Raw genomic sequence first — 20,023 nt, 5'->3', positions numbered from 1 at the left:
CCTACTGAGGAGGGCTCCTGCCACTCGATGAAATTGTGCCAAAGGTTCACAGTTTAAGACTTACGACGATCCTGCCTGTACTGAAAAAGTTCCTGTTACAAAAGCGTTTCCCAAGCAACGCTCTCATAAAGTGAGTATGAAGCAAATCAATGTTTCAAATGCAGAAAAACGATGAAGAAAGGCATATCCAACAGTGATGAGAAGGTAGAATTGAACTGCTTCAAAAATCTTAAAATCATTTTCAATAATCAACACATTTTCAATGAATCACAAGACATTTATCTCCCTTTTTATTAAGTTTACATCAACAGCATTTTAATTACAGATTCTTTTTATCATTTAATAATAATTCCCAACATTTTATGGCTAATGGAACAACAACAAAAGCTGAAGTGTATTTAAAGTTTCAAGGGTAACCAGGAAAGGAGCTAAGGTGGGAGGCTGGCTCTACCCCTCTTTGGAGGAGGAAGGAGAAGGGGGATGAGTGCAGAGACGGAACCCTCGCCTACCACATCGGGAAGGCAGCAGAGGGTACAGAGGTGGAGGAAAGCTCCGGAAAGCCTGAAAACGGAAGTCAGTACTAGGGCGCTACTGGGACCAGTCCAGAGACCAAGGAGAGGTGGAGTCGGGTATTAATACCTCCCACTCTGATGGGTATTAATACCTCCTACTGTGATCCCGCCAATAGTCATCAATTTTTACCCACGTGTAGGTATTGCTTTGATTTTTTAAAAAGATGGTAACATGTTTTTCTCTTTATTAATGGCCAATTAGTAGAAATCCCTCTTGACTTTTATCCAGTAGAGACTCCCAATAAAGGAGGACACATGCACCCTAAGAAAATTGTGTCCTATTGCCTTGAGAACATAACGTAGCTGGGGGCAGCAAAACGCCAAAGAAAACTGAAAGCTGTCAATGGCGATCGTGCAGCGCTGGCTGGTGAAGCTCCTACCATTGACTCCTGTGCCAGTTTTCCGGTAGGAGTACCTGAGGCACACATGGAGAGACAAGGCAGTGTTGTCACCTCGCAGGTGGCTCTGCTTGGGACTTTGCACCGCCTTCCGAACACAGTATTTCCAGAGAGAATCAGTTTCTCCGCGATGGGCTGACATCACCCAAGCCAGGAGGCACAGATCAGGACACTGGGTGTTAATTCGCGGTGGAAAGAACGTCCCCTTCCTGTGCCCATCGTGCGCACATCCTCTGTATCCCGGGCCCCACGCTGCTTAGGCTTGGCCTGGAGCTCCTGAGGAGGCTAAATCGTCAGGAAGACGGCTGCACACTGAGCATGGAAAGTAACAGCGCAATGAGCGGGCTGCAAGGCCCAACCGCGCACGCAGTGCTTCTTTGGAGAAGGCAGCGCCCATGTTCCCCAGAGACACTGCCTCCTTCTGGGCAGCACTGGACTCACTCCGCCTCCTTTTCCTTTGTTCCAATGCTGACCAAGCCCCCGTGACAATTCTTTCTTTCGTGTATCATCACCGATTAATCTGGAAAGCTGCTTCAAGGCCAAGAAGCTGTCTCTTGGGCCTTCCATTGTGAGGTCATCAATAAGTTAAACCCTTCTTGGCTGCTCATCTGATTTCCAAGTCCTTAGGGGTCACCTCACTTGGTCCCCAGTTATAGCCTACACCTTGCTGAGGCTTCGCGGGTTATTCCCCGGGCCCAGACCCTGCCAGCAGCTCAGCAGCCGCCACCCATAGGGTGCCCCTCCCCTCCTGGCTCTGTCCGCTCTAGACACCACCACCTGTCCTCCATCGCATCAGAGGTGTCCATCGGGGCAGGCCACTCTGCTTGACAAGGTCACATGGTCCAGGCCTTTCCCTCTGCTGTCCTCCTTCCTCCTGTCCCCGAGCTGCACTGTTAGTCCCTGACCAGTTGTCTCACGGCGTTTCCAACATTCAGTGAGGCGTACGGCTCACCTCCCCAGACTAAACCAATGACAGCTCACGTGTCTGCAGACAGTCAACCCTAGATTTCAGCATTACTTTTGTAAAACAACAATTTATTTTTTCAGTTTTGTTCTGTGAACCAAGTTTCACGGGCTTCTGGATTTGTACCCACGTCCACACCCCCACATCACTGTCCCGTCGGTGGAGCTCTCAGTGACCTCAGCAGGAGCTCTGCAAGGGAAAATCACGTGGAGACGGTGGTTAGGGTCGTTAGACTCCAGGCCTTGGCTGTCAGCCCCCCTTCCAACACGGAACTTCAAGCTAGCTGAGCATTTGGGAGACAATGGGCCGCCCGTAGGAGCCGAGAGCAGTGTGCACACACTAACGACAGAGGCTGCACTCGGCGGGGTGGGAGAGGAAGTTCAAGTTCAACTGTGGCGATGTGGTCCAGCTCCTATTTTAGCTGTTCTGTCCCCCACCCCACCCCGGGGCCCAAGATGCCGCTTCACAATCTGCCCCACCCCTGAGCCTCCTGGGAGCTGCCATCCTTGCGGATGAATGAATGTCTCTGAGAAAATTCAATATGGAGTAAACCAATTCATCAAACTTTTAAAAACTAGCAAGTGGAAAGGTTACAGTTAATGCTGAACAAGGAGGCCGTGCTTCGTGTCTGTCTGATGTGCTACGGGACGTAAAGCAAACCCAAGAAAATGACACACTTGGGGTGTGGACAGTGTCCTCTACGAAGTCACTGGGGCAGGGTGACACCAGAACAGCCGCAGCGGGTTTGGTGATGCGTGGCTTCCATTGGCCGCGGCCTGAAGCCTGCAAGCCATTCAGTTTTGTCTGGGCTCTGCCCCACTTACTGACTTCTAAACAACCTTATTTCTATTTAATAATGAAGGATTTGTGATTACTTACAATTTCAGACACTGGGATTTGGTACAGTTACATGGCTTTTTAGAGTTTGTGTTCCATGCACTAAGAGTTACTCTATAAAGATTAAAAAGGAAAATGTATTCAGATGGTTACTCTTGAAAAAGAGACTTAGCTAAGCATGTGGTGTTTTTGAACAATTACCGAAGGTCTCAGCACCTGACAGCTTAGGTCCTACTTACAGGTGCCTGATCATGAAATGCCAACTCCAGCCTGCTGCCCAGAGAGCCTCCTGGGGGTGCAGGGGGGGCCTGCTGCTCTCCCCTCCCTGAGAAGGCTTCCGGGGGTTTCTTCCCCGGTTCTGCTTAAACCTCTATTGTGTGTGCCCCTCCCCCCACTCTCCCCCCACCAAATAGCTCTTGGTTTTATTTTTTGTATTTTCTAAAATCTGAACACTACCAGAAAGTCTGAGAGCAATAGCTGACCCACATTCCTACTGCTGCAGCAACCAGAGCTGCCCCATTGCAATATTACCAACAATTTCAAAGTGTGTTGCGAGGGCATCAAGTGGTCCCTGGGGACCTCCCTCCTAACTGCTCTTGTGAGAATTAGCCCAGAAGCCACCTTCAGGGGCATGAGAGGAAGACAAACGTGTCCTGGCTGCTGGGTTACAAGTCAGGAGAGTCCCCACGCATTGCTCAGACATGCCGCTCACTGAGAGAACTCTGAACATTGGTAATGTAAGGAGTTTGCTGCATTAGGGTGAAAAGGAGAGGCACGTGTGCAGAAACACCAGCTGTGATAAGCGCTCTTCCCAGGCGTGTGTGGCCACCTCATCGTGCAACATGCCCTGGTGAGGACGTGTGCCCTGGGGCTGCCTTTCCTCAACCACTGGCTGCTTCCGGCCAAGGCACATGTAGGTCGGGTTCCCACCCCAGCGCGTGGCGGCCCACACTCAGTGCTGACCGACCTCTCCTGCTACCACACGGAGCACAGGAATTGCTCTGGCCCTTTCGCTCTGTGTTATAATGAATACAAGTGCACTGGAGAGAGCGTGCTGGCCAAAGTCCTTTGCCCCGGACTCTGCCGTTGCACACACAACTGTCTTGAGTCAGGATTGAGGTTGATCCTGGATTTTCTCTCTGCTCTGACGTGCCTGGTTTATGGGCCCTCCACCGCTATTCTCACCATCTACGTTTCTGTTGAATGACACTCCTTCCTCGCCCCTCAGAAAAGCTAATGGTACCGGATTCATGTACAAGCTGCTAATTGTTACTTCTTCTGGAGAGGTCTCTTATTTTTAGCATAATGTGTCCAAACTATGTCAGTGAACACTATATGGATTTATTACTCATCTAGTTTCGTTTTTCCCTTTATAGATAGGAGAACGGCAGCTTCTGCCCTCATGGGTGCCCAGAGGTGGCAGGTCTGGCTATACTGCCCCCTGGCTCTCCACCGTGGATCAGACATGAGCTGTTCGGGGGAGGGGGTGGGACACCTCCTCGCTGCCCTTTCCCTTGGCCCTCGCACCTGCCCCTGAAAAGGAGCACAGTGCAGGCTGGCCCTCCCTGACCAGAAGAACGAAAACTCCTCTAAACACTGGGGCGGCGGCACGAGGAGACATCCCAGCGGCAGCTGTGCTATAACTGTGGAAGGACAAAGTATAGTTCAGTGAGAACCTATAGTGTCAGGAAAATGCCAACAGGCATCTACTAAGGGACGTCATGTGGCCAGGACTGTGATAAGTGCTTCCAGGGACACCAAAAAATACAATTTTTAATTTGCAGTGCCTGTCCTGGAGGAATTCACCAAGTAACTGGGGACATGAGATACACACACAATTGAAACATTAGAGAACGGAAGACACTATATAATCAATAGTCAAATTGCTTGATCCTGATTGTAAATGGTATAAAATTCAGAGACAGAATAGTATGTAGACAGAAGAAGTTAAAACAGAACAAAATACTTGTGAAGGAGGTAAAACCTGACATTAACTTTTAAGGCTGTAAGGTTCTCCATTACTGGTCAAAAGGACATTTCAGTTGAAATAACAGCACGAACCAAGAGCACATTTGGAACGAGCACAGTGTGGGTGAGGGGACATTAGCAGACAAGTCGATTATAATGGAAGCTACACTGGGAAAGAACTTCCACGGCTCTAATAATATTTGACTACCCTCTTATGCCAATCTGAAAATTGAAGAGTTAGAAGACAGCAGGACAGTTCTGCCTCAGAAAAGCATTGTAAAACAACTGTTCCACAATGAGTCATGACTTCATCTTTAAGAAAAAAAATGTCCAGAGAAGCAGAATCATGAATATTCTTTATTATAATCTTCATTATGTTACCAAAAATAATAGCACCAATGATGCATCAGAATTCACATTAACACCTGATTATCAGATGATTAAAGCTATAGAGAAAAATGGGACATGGATTTTATGAAGAGGACTTTTATTAATGTGATAAGCTAGTTAATAAGTTAGCCAGTTCACCACCCGACTCTGAGGACCGATGACCGGCTGAATTCACCCGCGTGGACCGCCGGCCAGGAGGCCCGAGCGACCTGCTTTTACGCCATCTACTAGGTTAGACACACTTGAGCCCTGTGGTGCTGACAGAGTTCCTCTCTGATGTCTCCAGACCTAGTTTGACCTTGCTCTTGGGTAAGTCAGAAAGGAACTAATGAAGTCTCTAAAGAGGTGACGAGGTTCAGCTCGTCAGCCGTGGTCGGGACTCACACAGAAGGAAACCAGCAGCAACCAGCCTCCTGACGGGTCCCTTACCACAGTCAGGTTGGTGGGACTCCAGCCTGCTGTCAGCACCGGCACGTTCAGATAAAAATAACCAGGGCTGGTTCAGCACACGGGCGTCAATCAAGTCATTATTTGCAGCAAAAAATGCAAACACCAAGCTCATGCTGTCCCTGGCACATCACTTATAACAGAAAAATCTTTTAGGACCTACATAATTACTCCAAAATAAAGAAAAATACGTGACTGATTGAGGACACCCAGGGCAGACTGGAGAAGAAGGGGTGGGGGAGAAGCGGAGGGAGAAGCAGTGGAAACGCCTCTGGCCTCGGTGGCCTGGGAGTACTGTAGCTGTGACAGCACGTGCTGGAAGGACAGCTTAGGAGCCCCTTTCCCAGCAGTGTTCTGGACGCACTAACGCACACAAGCGGTGCTCCCAGGTTACAAGAAGATAAAGTGATCATGACATCTTGGTTCACGTAGTGGAACCAAATCTGTAATGCTACCAGCAGAACTGGCAAGTTGCTTGTGTAGTTTTGTCTGGTCCGGAAATGTTGAGGGTCATGACGACAGGACCAGTGAGGATCACAGCAACCACCTCCCCTCTGAGCCGTCCCACCAAGACAGCGAAGCAAGGAGAATGGCTGCACACAGACTCACTGCATTCAATTAACTGTGAGTTGGCAGCGGACGTGGGGCAGCAGTAGAGCCAGCACAAGGAACAACCACTACAATGGAGGCAGCAAATCACACGAGCAACCACCACTGCAGTGTCAGTGCAGCGGGGACTGTCCCTAGTCCCAGGACAACCCCAGGACTCGGCCACGTTCACGCAGCGCATCAGACACGGCTGAGGGCAGAGGTCTGCAGGCGCCGAGGCTCGAGAGGCCACACCCACAGTTTGTCAACTGCTTGGTCTGCTTTCCGCCCGGCCGGGATGTACACTGCATCAGAATGAGCGGCAAAATCCTGTGCGGGGCAGGAGCAGAATGATCTCCAGAACCAACAAAGGGCTCAACGAGCAGAAAGGGCTGCCCCCGTCCACGATTATCACACAAATGTTAACTCTACGAAGAGTTTCGACCAGCTTGGTTAGTTTCATTAGTTACAATCACAGGCACCACCATGAAGGGCAAGACCAGGTCCCAGATAAGGAGGTGCAGCCCACGTGCGCCTGGAGACCGTGCCCCAGCTGGCACCTGTCCAAGCGCATATGTGGACCTCACAGGACAGGCGCACTCAGACGACCACCGACATGCGGTGACCGCCACACCGTTACACACACTGATGACAGCAAAAAGGAGACAGGACAGCTCGTGTCAACCAATGTGAAACCAAGGCAGAGCTGCGAACAGCAGCGAGCCGCCGAGACCCGGACACTGGACCCCAGACAGAGCGGGAGCCCCGCCGGCAACAACCAGCCAGACAAGCACAGGGACACTGCTGGTGGCACTGCTGGTGCCACTGCTCAACGCAGGGTCTTTTCGGAGTCATGAGGTTGCAGGGAAAGCTAATTTTATAACTTAGAAGAAAATCACAAATGTACCCAAGAGCCTCTTAAACTCTTACTAAATAAAGTAAGTGACACCGATCGCTCTGATCCTTACCCAGCCAATGTTATTTTGGGTGGTCCTGGAAGAGCCGGTCCCGAAGGGAAAGGAGAGCCATTGACTATGGGTGGTAAGGCTCCATTGTCCAGCTGTACAAAGCCAAGGAAAGCAAACACTGCATTAGTCCATGTTTTACACACTCCAGCCAGCCAGCCCCTAGGTACAGACAAAAACAAGCCCTCTCCTTCTAGAGCTTTACAACAATATGTGGACCTTAGCTGTGCAGGGTGGGCGGGGCCTGGTCACCGGGGGTGGGACAAAGGGAAATGGCTGCTGGGCCAGGCTGCCCACCAGCCGGCAAACCATCCCCACAGCTATCAGTCGGCTGCCCAGGGACACTGTCACAGATACCTTTTTCATCTTTATGAACTACAAATTGTGAACTAAATTCAATTACAAATTTCTATAAGCTAAAAACGTCCTTTATTATTATATCCTTGTGTATAACATAAGTGATCTTGACATCTGAAGTCTCATTAGCAACCGCTTTTTAATCTATTCAACAAAATGTGTTTTGTAGTCAGTTTTAACAAATTCAAAAGCAATGTCATAATCTCTGGGTTACCTATGTCCTTTGCTTTGGTGATTCTCATTTATTTTTTTTTATATTACTCGGTAGCATGGCTCACAGACGACAGTCAGGGGAAAAGGTTGCAAAATCACCACTGCCCTAATTTTCTTCTCATCAGAAGCTTGAAGAACTTAAAAAGTACTGGATAAATTTAATTTTGCAATTATTTGTATATATCACATTACACATCCTATCCTTGTCCTGTTCTCCCCTGAAAATTTGAAATTTAACAATAAGGTTTATTTAAGAAGTATGGCCTGGGAAAAATACCACCTTATTCATCCTCTTCATCTTCTCTCTTCTGCTTCTTTTAAAATTGTGTGTAATCGCTGCCTGTTGGGACTCGAGGGCACCGAGAAAGCACCCTGGACCAACTCCTTCCACACAGACCCCTTGAGTTGCACGGAGGCCTCACCCCCAGGACCCCCTCTCTCCGGTCTGGCCAAGAGCTGTGGCTTCTCTCCTCTCACTCAGTTTACAGGAGGGAAGTGTCCACAACTTACTGTAACTAATGTTTCTTTTACAGTCACCAGACACTGACTTGTTGGACCATGCATCCACATGGCAGTCCAAAGAGCTTCGATTATTTTGGAGAAAGGATTTCACAGTTCTCAGAGCCAAGGCAATTTTTTGCATAAAGCAGGAACAATTTTCTCTTTTGCTTATTTAGCCCCAAAGTCAAGCAGAGAAAGAGAGCCAGCTGTCTTCTAGGTACTACGTAGCAGTAATGCCAGAGCAGCTTTGTGCTAGAATCCAGGCTTTTCTTCAGCAGTGTGTGGCCACCGGAGGGTGATGGACGTGAAGCCTAAGGCAGGCTCTGGTCACGTCACCTGGACATCTCACTAAGATGCAGGTTCTGCCCAGCGAGTCCGGGGTTGGCTCCAGAGCCTCATGTCTAAGTAGCTCCCAGGCGACGCTCGTGTTCCCACTCCATGAGCCACACTGAGTAGCGAGGCTCTGAAGAACATACCAGGCCTGACAAATAAGTTTGGGAACTTGTTGCAACGACGTTGCTAACCTTTTTTGATATCAGAGGGATTCTTCATTATGAATTTGTACCAACTGGACAGTTAACCAAGGTTACTATTTGGAAGTGCTGAAAAGGCTGCGTGATAAAGTTAGATGACCTGAACTTTTCGCCAACATTTCATGGCTCTTGCATCACGACAATGCACCAGCTCACAGGGCACTGTCTGTGAGGGAGTTTTCAGCCAGTAAACAAATAACTGTATTGGGACACCCTCCCTACTCACCTGACCTGGCCCCCAATGACTTCTTTCTTCACCTGAAGATAAAGGAAATATCGAAAGGAAGGCATTTTGATGACACTCAGGACATCAAGGGTAATATGATGACAGCTCTGAGGGCCATTCCAGAAAAAGAGTTCCAAAATTGTTTTTAAGGGTGGACTAGGAACTGGCGTTGGTGCATAGCTTCCCAAGGGGAGTACTTTGAAGGTGACCGTAGTGATATTCAGCAGTGAGGGATGGAGCAATTTTTTAAGGATGAGTTCACAAACCTATTTGTCCGACCTCGTACAGAACTGAGGGTCTGGCAAGGAAGTGGGGTCCTAGGGATGCAGCATGTGCCCTACTGATGTAATGGTCCCAAGGTCCATACACTGGAGAGGAAGTCAGAGGAGACAAGATAAACGCAGCCAAGGCCAAATGGGGAGGAGGCTGTGATCTGAAGGGGCATTTCTAGAGCAAGACCTTAGAGGTGGGAGGATGAGGCCTGCAGGTGCCCTTCTGAGTGGGGCTGACACAGCGAAGCAAGCAGGGTGGGTGGAGGGAGGAGGCAGGCAGGGACCAGGAACACAGACTCCTCGTCAGGTGGCCCAGGGTCACGGCTTAGACTCATCCGTCTCCTGCACCAATAAGTACACTGTCGCCTCCTGGCCAACGCATCATTTGAGAACTATGTACTCAACTGATATTTCAACCTATTTACGCACACTGCCTCCGAGATCTCCTCAAGTCTCGTGCTTTAAATACCATCTGTGTGCTGACAAACTCATCCCTCCAGCCCAGAACTTCCTCACTCTCAACAATGCGCGCTACATGACGTCATCACTTGGCTCCCTGAGACACCTCCAGTTTAATATTTAATATACTGGAACTCTTGGTCTCCCCCCAATAACTTGTAGTATCTCATCTCTTGATGGACACTCCATCCTTCCACGTGTTCAGGCTGAACTTCTCGGGGCCATCCTTGACTCCTCTTTCTCACATAGCCCATATCCAGCCCATCAGCAAACCCTGCTGGCTCAGCCTTCAAAGCATCTCACTAGCAGTTTGTCACCACTGGCCTGAGCCACCCCCATGTCTCTCCAAGATTATTAGACAGCAGGTTTACCCCCTTTCGCCGTGCCCCCTCCCCCGTGCCAGTCCCCTTTTGAGCAGATGGAAAGCCATGGTCCTCCCACCACGTCTGACTCCCCTGCTTCCTTCCTCCCACTCATACCGTCCCAGCCCACTGGCCTCCTCATTGTCTCCACAACAGGTGTGACCCCGTGCTGGGCTGTCCCGCCGCCTGGAATCTTCTTCCCCATGATAGTCACATGGCTCAGTCCCTCTTCTCTTTTAATTCTTCACCTGTGTCACCTTCCCAATGGAGCCAACTGTGACTCCCCAGTTTCAACTTATAACCTGCCTCTCTCCCCACCAAACCCCCGCCCCAGAGCCCATCCTCTCCTCTCCTAGCACACAATGTCATTGACTTATTAGATTTGCTTATTCTGTGTCTTTCACGCGAAAATGTAAGGGGCACAAGGGTGGAGTTGTATTTTGTTTTGGGGTTCACTTCACGCTCGCTTGCTAATGTAACGAGTGCCCTGTTGAAGGGGGAGCGATGCCCTGTGTGCGCCAGGCTTTGCTGCAGTTCTCAGGCAACAGAGACAGGCGAGACTCACCAGATCCCCGCTCCTGTGGGGCTGGCATTCCCGGGATGGATGTACACAAACAAGCAAACCCCCAAACACAAAACCGGGGTTGCGCTGGGCAGACAACGAGACAGGCCCTGTGGCAGTGACTGGCTGTGTACATGGGGCGTCACGGGCTCTGCTGGGAGGTGATGTTTGATATCAAGACTTAAGGAAAAGAGCACATTTGTCTTATAATTATACTGAAGATATGCGTACTGTAGTGGAATCATAAAAGCATTTTAAACTTTAGAGAAGCATTTCCATCGCAGTGAGGAAGGTAAGGGATAGTCTAGCTCAAGTGGGCCTAAGTGCTGATGGCAGGACCACAGGGGCGTGTTCAGCAGATGGGGCAGAATGACGGTCTGGGGCTGCAGGAAAGCACGAGACGCTTTCACAGACACAGGAGCAGTCTGGCCAAGGACCACGTCTGAGACTCACCCCATTCCTCCCACAGAGCCCGACATGGTGGGGAAGGGGTGGAAATCCTGCTAAATGTTTCACTGTTGATTTTTAAATGGAGGCTAAATTACATTTCCTGAGTAATTCTAAGTTTGACAATCGAAATCTCAAGAGACAATAATGCCCATAAATATACATATGTGTGTGTGTATATATGCATATATATGTATGTATGTATACACTTATACATGTATATACATATGTATATACATATATACATACGTATAATTTTTTAAGGAGGGCGCAGCTCACAGTGGCCCACGCAGGGATCGAACCGACAATCTTGGTGCTATCAGCACCACGCTCTAACCAACTGAGCTAACCAGCCACCCACAATTATATTTTTTTACTAAAACGATGACTTACTTGTTGTTTAATGAGATTTAATTTTGCTGGTACTGGCAGAAACCTTCCTACTAAAGCAGTCATTGGTTTGGGGGCATCTGTAAGAAAGACAATTAAAATTAATTGATACTATATATTGTCCCTCTTCCACTTGCACATGGAAGTACAAAAATGAAAATGTGTCATGGAATTATCATGTGCAAAGTCATTTAAACTTATCCTGATCTCCTATTTCTATTTTTATTCTATAAAACCTTTTGGGTCAATGTATTTTTTTTATTTTTTAATTTTTTTACTTATTACATGCTTTTCCTTTGTCATAATGCTACTTAACCTGAGCTTCCAGCGATAGTCTATTTGCTAAAAAATGCAGCCAGTACCCAGGTTCCCGAACTGTGTGCCAAGGTGCCCTGGAGTACCCAGCTATGACCACCCAGTTTAAACTTATAACCTGGAGTGCCCAGCTGGCCAGTTTGCGTTTTCAAAGAAAGCACAGTGACATCTGTTGGACATCATGTGAATTACCTCCAATTTAAGTGTATTCTTTTTTTCAACTGGATACTAAGTTGTTAGGCTGTAAATACTAATTAGGCTATTTGGCCCAAACTGCTTAACCACTAGAATGGACAGGTATTTCTTTGGCCTAAGGGTGCAGTGAAAAACATTCCTGAGACACGAAGGGCCTGTGAACCTCCGTGTTCATGACTCCAAGTGGAAGGAGAGATGTGTCTCAGTCTCCTGAGTCACCCAGCTGGGCACACTTCCTGCTCCAGGCTTACCCACCCTTTGAGGTAACAGCCTGCATTTATTTTATGGTGATATTTAATATGTTCACAACATACCAAATATCTGGGCAGAGGAGTTATGATGACATGACACGGTAATAGATTTGGAGAGCATTATATAAACCTCTTTGTAGATCCTAAGGCATTAGAATTTGCCGTGCACCAGGATCAGGGAAAACCCTCCCCCGCCTGTGTCGACAGTCAGATGCCGCTCTGACCTACAGGGAACGGAGCCAGAAAGTCACGGCCGCTGTGTAGCCAAAGGCCCAACTGGCGTCGGCGTCTGCGTTTTAGGAAAAGGAAATGCCTTGGAGGCATTTTATCTGTCCCTGGGTAAGGAAACTGCTAGGATACAACAGGAGTTACAGTCTTCCTTTTTGCCCTGGACTTCAAAGGTCCACTGAAATGACATCTGGGTTGACTGTTGATTTAAACTATTGGCAAGGTCAGTGAATCACCCGATAATGAAACATTCTAGTTAACCCAGGAGTTAAAGTAGCACAGCGACATATATGTCCACATAGAGATGCCCAGTTTCCAGGAATTGGTGTCTAACTTCTTAAATACAATCCTTAAAATGCCATTTAATATTTTTTAATCATTTTAATCATTCATAAGGCATTTCAGTATAATCAAGCACTTAGATGTCATTTATTGCTATTGTGACAGCTTAAATCAGCATTTAATATAGTTATTTCAGACCTCATGGTCATTAAAGCAGTGTGACAGTTCTCATTGATTACACAAAAATGTTTACATTAAAATTTAGTTTATACCACACCTGACCAGTCAACTGCCCACCCAATCTGGGAAAGGTTGGTGTTTCAGCCCAGGCAGCTCCCAGCACACCCACTTGTTGGTATGAATTGTCACCTGTTAGAATCACAAAGCTCTCTGCAGCTAGCAGAAGTAGAGGGCAGCTGTCCATGGATATGGGACAGGCAACACAGTGCACCTAAATTAGTCTGTAAAGATATTTTTTTCTATTCTTAGTTCACTAAAATGGGCTATGGAGTTTGCAAATTGCCTGCCTATTTCACTTTAACTCCATGTACAAAGCCAAACACGTTTGCTTCCCAATTTATATATATGAAATAATTATTTAATTTACTTTGTACCTGACTGTGGATAATCATTTTGGTCTTGATACTGAGAAACCAAATGGAGTGTTTTCAGTTCTCTTGTGCCAGAATTGTCTATACACAGCATTTGTGTGCCCCCGTTCAACTGACATATCACCTAAAATGGAAAATAATAATCAGCTTGCATTTTAAAAAGATATCCAGTAATATGAACCAAAATAAACTTGAGCCTGGGAACACAGCTTCAATCCGGAATTTCAGTGTTAATGGAAAACGGGACACTGCAGACCTGTTCCGAGCGCTCTCTCCCTGCAGGGACGTGTGCGTGCGATGGTCAGCGTGTGGACAAAGCGCCCGCCCGCTCCGCCTTTCCCTCCGCACGCGAGTGTCCCTCACCGTCCCTCACTCCACGGCCTACGTGCGTGGAGACCGTGTCCATCCGCCGACCCTGCCCTGCTCAGATCCGGTTAGCTCTAAGAAAGACTCCATCCCCTGAGTGGATCTCGGTAACTGGTCACATACTTAGAATAATCTTTCACTTTATGACGCTTGTCCTTTCCTGCCACACGCACACGTTATTATTTAACACGGGGGATTTTTTTTTTTAATGTTTTCACGAATCAGCCATCTTGGACCTTCTCTAATATGTGGGATTTATTTTTATGCCCATTAATTTTATTGCCTACAATACAATTTAGAAAGGTTAGTCCAAGAACTGGAAAATTCTAAGAAGCTATGTCAATGTTCCAGGGCCTGACTGGCACTCTCAGACCATAAATAAACCCCCAGCGAGCCAGGCGAGTCCATCACTCAGGAGCAGCACCCGTGGAGCCCTCACTGGGTGCAGGCCTGAGGCATGACATAAATGCAAGAGAAGCCATGGTTTCTAGCCACACACAGCTTCCAGTTGCGATGGTAAAACCACAAATAGCCACAGAAGCTGTGGTTTCTGCCTTTAGGTTGCCTTGGGGATTCCTCGACAGGAAAACCCAAATAAGCATAAAGGACCCATGTATAGAGGCGGATGAACTGGTCAAGGTCTCCAGCTGCTTGGGACCTGCGTGCACGGAAGCCGGCGTGCAAGTGCCGGGATGACTTATCCCAGGGACGCTTTGTTTGCTGTGTCCATGTAACCCTGCTTCTTCTCCACCTGCGGGTGGGTCACTACCCCTCTGGCAGCCGCCACCAGAGACTCTCCCCAGGCAATGTCTCAACAGACTTGTCTCTCGCAGCCGCTGGTGTGTTCTTTGGGCTGCGGCTTCTCAGGCACAGATCTTGGAACAACCTGGATTCAGTCCAAACACGATGTTACCAAAATAACACACATAGAGCCTGTGTTAACGAGGGGCTGCTGAGCACTGCATCCGACATTCAGCTCATCGTGATATTGATAAGAAGCCAGCATTCATGTTTGATGGAGTTGTATTTGTATTTGGAGGATGAAGTTGTACCCTCCCCCCATATACACATACACACATGCAACTGGGAGAAGGGCTCAGAGTGGCCTCTCCAGACCCTGGCTCCACCCTGCCCTTCCTGGGAGAAGCTGACATCACTCTGCAGTCTGCTGTAACAGAAAGAGGTCTCATCCTGTTCGCCTGGTCCCCATGTCCTGGAAAAACTCTGCTCTCAGAATCCGTGGGCCTGAGCAGAACCGTAGGCAGAGGCAAGTCCTGGCATACACCACAGCGAAGCCAGAGTTCCCCATGGGCTCATTTGCAAGTATTTCCCAGTCAAGTGTATGCCTTACAGCAAAGGCCTCCTTGCTCAGAATAAAAGCTGCTTCGGAAAAAGCAATCTCAGCTCTTGGCTAAAAAGATTCTTGCAGCCAGAGTCCCAGGCTCCCCTGCTTTCCACTCCTTACTGCTAAGACCTGAAGTCTGGGACGCATCACTTATAAGCACACTAGTAACATCTCTGCCCTCTTATCATTAAAACAGAGGTAAAGGGGCGGCCGGATGGCTCAGCTGGTTAGAGTGCGAGCTCTCAACAACAAGGTTGCTGGTTCAATTCCCGCATGGGATGGTGGGCTACGCCCCCTGCAACTAAAGATTGAAAATGGTGACTGGACTTGGGACTAAGCTGTACCCTCCACAACTAGATTGGAGCACAACGACTTGGAGCTGATGGGCCCTGGAGAAACAAACTGTTCCCCAATATTCCCCAATAAAATAAAATAATTAATCTTTAAAAAAAATGGAGATTAAGATAATGCCCACCCTACAGAGTTGATAAGAGGATTAAAGGAATTACAAACGTGCCACAATATCCCATAAGCCACAAATGTCCATGATCACCTCTCCTATCCCAGTGTTACTTGGTATCACTAGGAATTTGGGGCAGCCTCTGGCCTCCAGCCACAGGCTGGGCAGACCTGAGTCTGCGTGAACTGATGTGACATGTGGCCACCATCCTAAAAGTACAGAGGTCCTCATCTTTGCTTGGTTTGCCCCGATCAGTAGAAATGAGAATCTTGGAGGTGAAAGGACTATGAGAAAGGCTCTGATTAGGCCCTTCTTGATACATGAGACAACCACAATGTGATTCACCATTTAAACTGAATGAAAAACAATGACTGAAATGCCCATTGTTGCCGACTTAGTAATGATGAGGGTCAAACAGTAGTAATGCAATGTCAGTCAGTCCCATTTCCTTTGCCGTAATTACCATCGGATTAGAGTCCTTATGAGAGCAGCCGGAGGCCTCCTCTGCTTCCTGGGATGATGGAAACTTGCACGATGGTTCCTGGGCAAGACGGCTCTGCTGATTTGCTTCCTCCGGATTGTTACTTGTGATCGGGCCACCTCCTTCCTTTAGTTCAACCTTAAAAAGCAATTGTTATTTGAGAAGTCACATTGTGGACACTGAGTTTGGCAGGTGCATAATATAGAAATTCCCTGTAGAAGCTACACTTCTAAAGGAAAGAGCACCCTGACCTCAGAGCCTCTCTTCCTCACGATTACTCTCCCCACGGGGCAACAAGTCACCTGACTAGCCTCACTAGGGACTGAGGACCTCAAGGACCCAAACCACCTGCCGATGAGGTGTGCAGACATGCTCTCGATGTGGAGCTCGTGCTGTGGGGTAAGTAACTGAGCAGGTTCCTGGGCAGGTGGTCTCGGGCTATTCGACAGCCCTGCTCCTATGGACCTGGCAGCCTCGTGGCCTTCCTAACACCTCCTGACACGCTGACAGTGTCACCGTTCTTAGAGCACGCTCAGGGTGTATGCAATGTTCTGGTCCATTGTTTGCTTCTTCCTCAAGAAGCCTGGAATCCCAACTGATGTTTTACTAACACTTAGAATGTGACTTAGAAGGTGTTGGTAGTAATATTTATAATTAAATAGTAGTGGTTTCCTGACTGAATAGGACAATAATCACTACAAAGCAGTGAGGGTAAGGAAGAGCTGACCAGCTTTGTTTTCAAGAGTCCTCTACACCAACTGTCAACTTAATGGCACACCAGCAAAATGACCAAAAAACTGGGAGCAATACCAGTGACATTACTAAAAATCAATGGGATTAAAGGGAAAAAAAAGTCTCAGTTAAAAAAATTACCATCACAACTGAGGGCCTGAAAATTGGGGTGCTTTTTAAATTTGGTAAGACTGGAAGGAGGATTGAAAAACCAGTCATTCCGCACTCTGCATCGTCCCTTGCCCTCCTTAACCTCCACCTGCCTAGCTGCCTGTTACAGAGCACGGGTGGGTCCTTCGAAAAAGATGGTGATTTTAAAGGAGCCAGGCTAGGACCTGACACATTGGACCTGGCAGCAAATGGACAGCTGACCTTTGAAGCCACTCGAACAGGTTCTGAGAAAGCCCTCTGCACTGGGGAGGGTTGGGGGGAAGCCGCACTCTGAGGTCCCTCTCCATCAAACCCCGAGGATGGCGGAGGCCCAGACTCTCCTTCACACTAAAGAGCAGGCATTGCGCTAACCAGGAAGCAGAAATCCAAGGTCCCGCCGCTGTGGCTCATACACACCAAGTCAGGTCCCAGCCAAGGTTCCACAAAGGCATCATTTATGAGTTATTAGAATTTTATGGCTGAGTCATTGAGTTTTCTGAACTAGATCCTTTGGGGAGCCAGCATACATTTCCTTGGGATCCTTTGCTTCCATTAGAAATGGATTTGTTTTGTTTCAGCAAGAACAAAGCAGAAAATGACCAGTGATTTTTCATAGCAACGGAGAGAGTACTTAGCTGAGAATGAGCAAGAATGTACTGACTTCTATTACAAATGCTTGAAGAACCATCACCGGATAGCAGAGGGGAGCTCTAATATGTTGATTTCAAGGCTCACCAAACACCAGCGTTAGCTGTGGGTTACAAGCCTCATAAGTCAAAAGGGGGCGGGGGGAAATTAAATGCGAAACATGAGAACTCAATCACACTGCATTTGTTTTCACAGACACTAGTTACTCCAACATAAACAGAGGTCCTCTCCTAAAGCCGTGAGCGCAGCAGTGCGAGGTTAACACACTTGCTGTGGTATGTGGTCTGCAGGGCTGAGGCCCGGTTTGAACCAGGGACCCAGGACATAATTCACCTCCAGGTAGAACAGCATCTCGAATTACAAAGGGAGGCACCCTGTTTGGAGTATGTGAGATCCAACCAGGGGTGTTACTGGTACCGGAGGAACGCCTGGAGAGGGCCATCCTGCTGCAGAGAGCAGTCTCGCGTCCCCAGTGGGGGAGGGGGGCGGAGTACTGTGCCTGTTTCCCACACGGATCTTACTGGAATCACCCGGACACCGGGGTGGGCGGCTCCTTCCCGTGCCCAGGCGCCCAGGGGCACGACGGCAGGACTCCTGTGAGGGGTCAGCAGGGAGGACAGGAAGTGGACGTTGTAAGCTGGCGGCGGCGGCGGGGCGGCGGGAAGAACGGTGTCCTCCAGGGGGGCGAGCTCAGGGAGACTGGGATACTCCCCAAGCACGTCCTCCTCCTCGTTGTCATCCACCAGGAGCTCGACTTTGTCCTTGTTACTGCAGTTCACGTTCAGCGGGGGGTTGAACGCATGCAGGAGGGGCTCTTTGGGGTCTGCGGGGCTCAGGTACGCGTCCTGTAACACGTGGAACTCGTCTTCCTCGGCCTTCACAGCCACCGGGGCTTTCAGGGGCAGGTTTTCGGAAACAAACTGACTCTCCGCGCCGAACAGGTCATGCACGATCTCAACCTCCGGACTGGACATTCCGTCAAGCAGCGTGGCTTCTTCCATGACCACTGACCGGACTTCGCGCGGGGCGTCACCTCCAGGCCGGATCGCGGAGCCGCGCACCTGCAAAGACTCAGCCAGATGAAGCGGACACCGCGCCCACCCGCGCCCGCGGGCTCAGCGGACGGCCTCCGCTGTTTCCGAGGGGCCGGACGGAGGGTCCCGCCGCCCCGGCCACGGGCCGGACACAGGGTCCCGCCGCCCCCTCCCACGGGCCGGACAGAGGGGCCCGCCGCCCCGGCCACGGGCCGGACACAGGGGCCCGCCGTCCCAGAGGTGCTGACCTGGGGTTCCCACTGCCCCCTCGAGGCTAAGGGCCCACCGTCCCCCCTCCCTCCTGCAGACCAGAGACCGGTCCCGGGGCCGGGGGGAGACCCGACGGCGGCTGGGTCTCAGGCGGGGTGCTGCGTCAGCCCTGGCCAGAGGGACCCACCTGGGGCTTCGGGAACACCAAGTGCAGGTGCGGCAGTTAGCGGTTGGGAAGTGGGCGGGGCCTGGACAGGGGCGGGGTGGTGAGACGGGGCGCGGGACAGTGGGCGGGGCCTGGAGCGAGGAGCGCGCGGCGGGGGCGGGGCGGGGGCAGTGGGCGGGGCCTGGAGCGAGGAGCGCGCGGCGGGGGCGGGGCGGGGGCAGTGGGCGGGGCCTGGAGCGAGGAGCGCGCGGCGGGGGCGGGGCGGGGCAGTGGGCGGGGCCTGGAGCGAGAAGCGCGCGGCGGGGGCGGGGCGGGGGCAGTGGGCGGGGCCTGGAGCGAGGAGCGCGCGGCGGGGGCGGGGCGGGGGCAGTGGGCGGGGCCTGGAGCGAGGAGCGCGCGGCGGGGGCGGGGCGGGGGCAGCGGGCGGGGCCTGGAGCGAGGAGCGCGCGGAGGGGGCGGGGCGGGGGCTGTGGGCGGGGCCTGGAGCGAGGAACGCGCGGCGGGGGCGGGGGCGGGGGGCGGGGGGCGGGGCGCGGGGCAGTGGGCGGGGCCTGGAGCGAGGAGCGCGCGGCGGGGGCAGCGGGCGGGGCCTGGAGCGAGGAGCGCGCGGAGGGGGCGGGGCGGGGGCTGTGGGCGGGGCCTGGAGCGAGGAACGCGCGGCGGGGGCGGGGGCGGGGGCGGGGGGCGGGGCGCGGGGCAGTGGGCGGGGCCTGGAGCGAGGAGCGCGCGGGGTTGGGGGAACTTGAGTGGGGCGCTGTCCGGGAGTGTGAGAGGGTCTCAGGCGAGGGCGTGTGAGAAGCACTCGGAGGCGGCGGGGCCGGTGACCCGGACGGAGAGCAGGCCGGGGCCTGGGGCTGGCTGTACGTGGCGGTGGACAGAGAACACTCCGGGCGCAGCAGCTCCAGGCTCAGTGGGGGGAAACTGAGGCCCCAGAGCAGCCCGATGCAGCGCTGGTGGGGCTCCCTGGCTCGACTTGCTTTAGTCGTTAAAACACCTTCTCTGCTCCGAGCTCCACAGGACACAGCCACCGGGGAGCTCCGTGGCTGCACGGGGCCGGAGACCTGCTCAGGCACCTTCCCAGCCAAGTGCGCCCTTCAC

At 50.8% G+C, this 20,023-nt stretch overlaps 1 protein-coding gene across 2 annotated transcripts in view; it reads right to left on the bottom strand.

The window, feature by feature from the left end:
* Positions 1 to 18,516, bottom strand: part of TESMIN (testis expressed metallothionein like protein) — a gene marked incomplete at both ends in the record, with an annotated part of 35,193 nt that extends 16,677 nt beyond the window's left edge. Inside the window, 6 exons of one of the 2 annotated variants that reach the window (XM_081063723.1) lie at positions 2,814 to 2,885; positions 7,133 to 7,224; positions 11,455 to 11,531; positions 13,337 to 13,457; positions 15,968 to 16,123; positions 18,019 to 18,516. In XM_081063723.1, coding sequence (XP_080919849.1) covers positions 2,814 to 2,885; positions 7,133 to 7,224; positions 11,455 to 11,531; positions 13,337 to 13,457; positions 15,968 to 16,123; positions 18,019 to 18,516 — 1,016 coding nt within the window. Of the gene's footprint in view, positions 1 to 2,813; positions 2,886 to 7,128; positions 7,225 to 11,454; positions 11,532 to 13,336; positions 13,458 to 15,967; positions 16,124 to 18,018 lie in introns of those variants that run through there. The other variant, XM_081063724.1, reaches the window with a different exon arrangement.
* Between the last annotated feature and the right edge of the window lie 1,507 nt (positions 18,517 to 20,023).

This window comes from Rhinolophus hipposideros (genome assembly GCF_964194185.1).
Source record: "Rhinolophus hipposideros genome assembly, chromosome: 10".
NCBI classification, from domain to species: domain Eukaryota; kingdom Metazoa; phylum Chordata; class Mammalia; order Chiroptera; family Rhinolophidae; genus Rhinolophus; species Rhinolophus hipposideros.
Note: the sequence above shows the minus strand (reverse complement) of the source record. Positions and strands in the feature narration are given on the sequence as shown.